The following is a 5,145-nucleotide window of genomic DNA, read 5'->3' on the forward strand; positions in this document are numbered from 1 at the left end:
TTTGTCAAGAAATTTATCGATGTCGATTTAAGGCTATGTCCCAACTGTCTTCATTAACCTTACCTGAAACGAGAAAAAAAATGTTATAAATTAGATAATATTCTAGAAAGTAGGGTTAAGTGCATTATGTTGATGTCGGTGTTTGGGAAAGGCATGTTCTTTACTAAAATGGTGACATATCAGGGGACAACTTGTAGAATAGTGGTGAAAAGTAAAGACCTAAGTTTGGCTCTGCCAATCGAAGCTCGCACACAACCGTGCTCGGAACGTCAAAAGATTGCTTCCGTCATCACAACCATCAGGTTCAGCTGGTGCTTCTGTCAGCCAGAGCAAACCCCGAGTCATAATTCGCTCATTGTTGTGCCAGACAGCAGCGCAGTCCACAGAGACCATTCGTTCTTTGCTCTGGGCTTTAAATTAGTCAACTAAAGAGTCCTTATCTCACGTTTATTGGGATTTCCTCCCTAGTTCGACAGTTTCTGTCGCCGAGATCGGTTTGTGTGTGCACGACTTCATAACAAAGAGGCGCCACTCGGGTATCTCTCTTGGTGTATTATTTGTCGATTGATTAAATTAGCTAAGGCGCTTGGGAGCAGGTTCCAAGGTTTGGAGGATCCTTCTCTTATCCAGCCATGCAGAACGTGCTGAACTCGGTCAAGGGGACGGCCCTCGGAGTGGCCGAGTATCTGACCCCGGTGCTGAAGGTAACTTCAGGATGACTCGAGTCTTCTCGGTTGAGATGAGTTTATCGATTTTCTGTTTGCCGTTTAAGGAATCCAAGTTTCGGGAGACTGGAGTGTTGACGCCGGAAGAATTTGTGGCGGCTGGAGATCACCTGACGCACCACTGTCCCACTTGGGCATGGGCCATCGGAGACGAAGATCGGGCCAAGTCGTATATGCCCAAGGGTAGGCTCAACTCGCTAGAAGATTGTTTGGGATACTAATTTGCACCATTTCCAAACTCCTCAGACAAACAGTTTCTCATTACTCGTAACGTGCCATGTTACCGACGCTGCAAGCAGATGGAATACGTCGGAGAAGAAACGCTCGTCGAGGAGGGTGACGCCGACGGTGGTTGGGTTGAGACACATCACTACAACCCGGACGGCGAGGCCAGCGGTTCGGGGCTGGAGCAAAAGGTTTGCGAAATGACCCTGGACGGGTCCAAGGCGGACGACGACGAAGAAGCGGCCGACATGGACGATCCGAGGAATTCGGGCGAAGCCGGTGGGGACGATGATGACGATGCAGACGCAATCGACATGGACGAGTTCGAGGAGAGCGGCATGCTGGAGGAATACGACCCGGTATGACCCTTACTAACATCTCAAAAAACCCCACCTAACCCCTACTGTTTCAGTCCCGTGCGGAAATCCCGCAGCCGGTCAAGAAGAAGGACTCCACGGCCGACGGTGACTCGGTGATCCACACGCGAACGTACGATCTGCACATCACGTACGACAAGTACTACCAGACGCCCCGGTTGTGGGTGGTCGGATACGACGAGAACCGCAAGCCGCTCACGATGGAGGAGATGTACGAGGACGTGAGCCAGGACCACGCGAAAAAGACGGTCACGATGGAGAACCATCCGCACCTGCCGGGACCGCCGATGGCGTCGGTGCATCCGTGCAAGTAAGTTTTGGCCCAACCTTGTGTATTGTGAAATAAGTTTTCGTTTAAATGGGATGGGTGATTCATCAACATTTCGATGCATCTGTGCTTTCGTATGTTAACAATATAGGAAAATTTTATCGTATTAAAGCAATCAATGTATTGAAATTCGCAATTCGAAAAAACAACAATTCGAAAAATCTAAAACTCAAATTTAACAATAGATAAAAATTAAAAATTTCGAAATTCAAAAATAAAATAAAAATGCAAAAGATAAACCAAAACTGAGAAATACATCTCTATAACTCAAACATTCTAAAAATCTAAAATTAATAAAAACTGAAATTCGAAAATTTAGAATTTCAGAAAAGATAATTTCAGATTTACAAAAATTGGAAAAAAAATAAAAATTTATTTAAATTTAAAAAAATTAAAGATCAAAAATTTAATAAAATAAAAAATTAAAACTTCTGAAATTGAAAATGACAAAATTTTAAAATTCTAGGTTTCAAAAAATTGTAAAATTCTCTTTTAAAAATATCAAATTTCAAATAAAAAAATCTGAGCATTGAACTATCTGCAAATTTAACTTGCAAATCATTTTTTTTTATTTTTCATCAGAATTTGGGTCTGTGACTTAAACAAAGGCTACAAAATTGTTCCAAAGTAATCTGAATTGGTATAATCGATGATGGCAGCCAAAATGAATACTGTAAAACTTTATTTTTTCATGATAATGACACAACTGATTGGAATCGCTGAACTTAAATATCACTTAAAACACAAGTTTTTTTTTTTCGATGATTCGATTATTTTATATCTTGATAGAAACCCTCAGATAATCGAATTTAAGATTGGCGAATCATCGAGTAATCGAAGTTCTAAATAATTTTGCTAAAAACTGCATTTAAGAAATAAGGCTTTAAGGTTATGAATTTAAAAATTATTATGAATATTTTTTCGGATATTTTTTTAGTTTAGATTTTTAAATATTATAATTTTGAAATGTTGTAAAATATATTTATTTTTCTCTTCAAAGAATCACATGTATCGTACATGCGACCACGCACAAACCGAACAGTCAACTTATCTTGAGTTGGGGTCACGGAAAGAATGCGCAACTTTCCTTGACCGCGTTCCTTACGAGCTCCGTATTTTGCTTTGCTCTCCCACATTGTTGCTCTCTTGCAGAACAACTGCTCAAGAGAGCATTGGGAGGGAGAATAATAACTCAAAACAAGACAGTGAGCAAGCGAGCAACTCCCCTTTTATCAGTTCCAGATTGAACGAAATTTTCTTCTCTTTGCTCTGTTGTTCTCCCGTTTACTACAGTAACTGTTTACTCTTGCGTTGGAGCAAACGGGAGAAATTTAGGCCAAACGGGGGTAGTGGCTGGCTTGCTAACTATTTTGCCCCAAGAAACGGAAACTCTCTGAAATTCCGAATTTTTAAGGAATCAAATTGGCTTACCTTCGGGTTTCCTCTTCTGCGTCGGTTTCTTTTCAAATCACCTCTCTCCTCTGTAACATCGGGTTCTTCTTTTTCGCTTCCTTTTCCCCTAATAAACTGAACTTTTTCACTAATAATTGCTCAAATTAAATCAGAAAACTTTTTCACCAAACCGTCGTTCCTCACGCAAATGGGAAAGAGAAATGAAGCGCAAATTTTGCGCGGCGTTTTTCGATGACAGCTTGACAACTGTCATCAAGGGGCATGGGCGTACGCGTTTGTTTCAAGTATTTTTCGGAAGGGGTATAATTGACGTCGGGCTACGTTAAATCTAATTTTTTTTTAAAGGTTTTATAAACAAATGTAAACATTGAGTGTGTCCCACTTATTCCGATGAACATTGACATAAGGTGTGAAAGGGATACATTCAATGTTTACATTTGTTTACAGTACCTCATAGAAAAAGTCAAGTTATGATTTCGTTTGATTTTTTAATTACGACTAAAATTAAGTTAAAATCTCGGCAAAATAGTTTTTTTACGCTAACCGATTTTCGTTTGTTTCTGAGCTCAATGTATATTTGAACAATTCAATATTTTTTTATTCTAGAGTTTGATCGAAGCGAAATTTGCTATGTTAACTAAATGCAGATGCATCATTTGATTAAAAAGTTGAAATAAATACTTAAATTCAATTAAAATTACTTTTTCAGACACGCCGACATTATGAAGAAGATCATCCAAACCGTGGAGGAGGGCGGTGGCGAGCTGGGCGTGCACATGTATCTCATCATCTTTCTCAAGTTCGTCCAGACGGTGATACCGACGATCGAGTACGATTTCACGCAAAACTTTAACATTACCAACAAGTAAGCGCGAAATGACGACGACGAATGGAGACGATATTCGGCGACTGGCTTTCGGCGAATCGAGATGATATTATTGAATGTTGCGAAGCTGCTTGGGCGCAAAAATTACCACCATTCTATGGAAAATATATGAAACATACACGCACTTTACCAGCAAGAAATTTTGGCTTTTTAAAAACATGCTTCATGTAGACACATTACCCACATTGCTGCGGCAACAACATTAATCAAAGGTGGAACGACGCAACGAGAGTGAAAACAGAAACATTCAGGAACGAACAACATTTTTGATGACGGTTAATGTGTAAAATTTGATTTGAAATAAAATATTTTAATAATGCAAAAAGAAGCGAACCGGTGTTTGTTTTTGTGGTTTAATTTCTGTTATCCTGTTTATTAGTTCTTCATATATTGTACACAATAAATATATTATGTAAATATAATATCTTTACATAATGATTTATTTGCTGTTGTTTCCGTGTTTATTTCTTCTTGTTTGCTTGTTTATTGAACTTTTACACACATGTATATACTGGTTTTGTATGAACGCCATTTGTTTTACGAACCGTGAACTGTGTGTTATTTTGGTCTAGGTTTTTCTTCTAGAGCTTGCTTGTAATTGCTACAAGAGCTATCAACAAATGGAGAGCGCCATCTCCCAAACGTATTTTTTGTTTGTTATTAAACTATTTCATTCGACACAGCAAATTGTTTTTTTTTGTTTGGTTAATCGTTGCTACTATTTTTTGCTTCTTGCCCTTTACGATATTGACCACGCGGGGTTCGGTTGTGGCGTGTGCTGAAGAAGGATTCCAGTTAGATTTATTTTACTTTTGTTGATGTCCAGCTTGAGTCTAAATGTTCATTCAATTGATATTTGGTTTATGTACTGTTTACACTAGTCTGTAATGGATTTTGTCAGATTGGCGTTTGTTCCATTTTCGACGATGAGCAAGTGTTTTTTTTTTATTTCACGAAAACAGGAATGTCGATTGAAAATAATCACAAGCTGATTGGAAGGTGGCGATATGTAGCTGTAGCCGGGAAATCAAGTGGAATAGAATAAATGCGGGTTTGATTCGTCTGTAGTGATTGTGTGAAATAAAGATAATTCGGTTTGAGGTCGGAAATAAGGAGATTGGAGCAATATGCACAACGAAATGGGGACGGTTTGGAATGTTTGGTGATGAAAAATAAAAACAAAACGAAACA

General features: G+C 38.9%; 1 protein-coding gene across 1 annotated transcript; it reads left to right on the forward strand.

Moving 5' to 3' along the window:
• Window positions 1–290: 290 nt before the first annotated feature.
• Window positions 291–4,279, forward strand: LOC6032268 (ubiquitin-like-conjugating enzyme ATG3). The gene is made up of 5 exons (XM_001842852.2): window positions 291–704; window positions 773–908; window positions 972–1,309; window positions 1,363–1,637; window positions 3,778–4,279. Exons 1-5 carry the CDS (start codon window positions 633–635, stop codon window positions 3,935–3,937), a joined length of 981 nt encoding a protein of 326 aa, XP_001842904.1. The 5' UTR covers window positions 291–632; the 3' UTR covers window positions 3,938–4,279.
• Window positions 4,280–5,145: the final 866 nt, after the last annotated feature.

Source organism: Culex quinquefasciatus, chromosome 2 (genome assembly GCF_015732765.1).
Source record: "Culex quinquefasciatus strain JHB chromosome 2, VPISU_Cqui_1.0_pri_paternal, whole genome shotgun sequence".
Taxonomy (NCBI): Eukaryota; Metazoa; Arthropoda; class Insecta; order Diptera; family Culicidae; genus Culex; species Culex quinquefasciatus.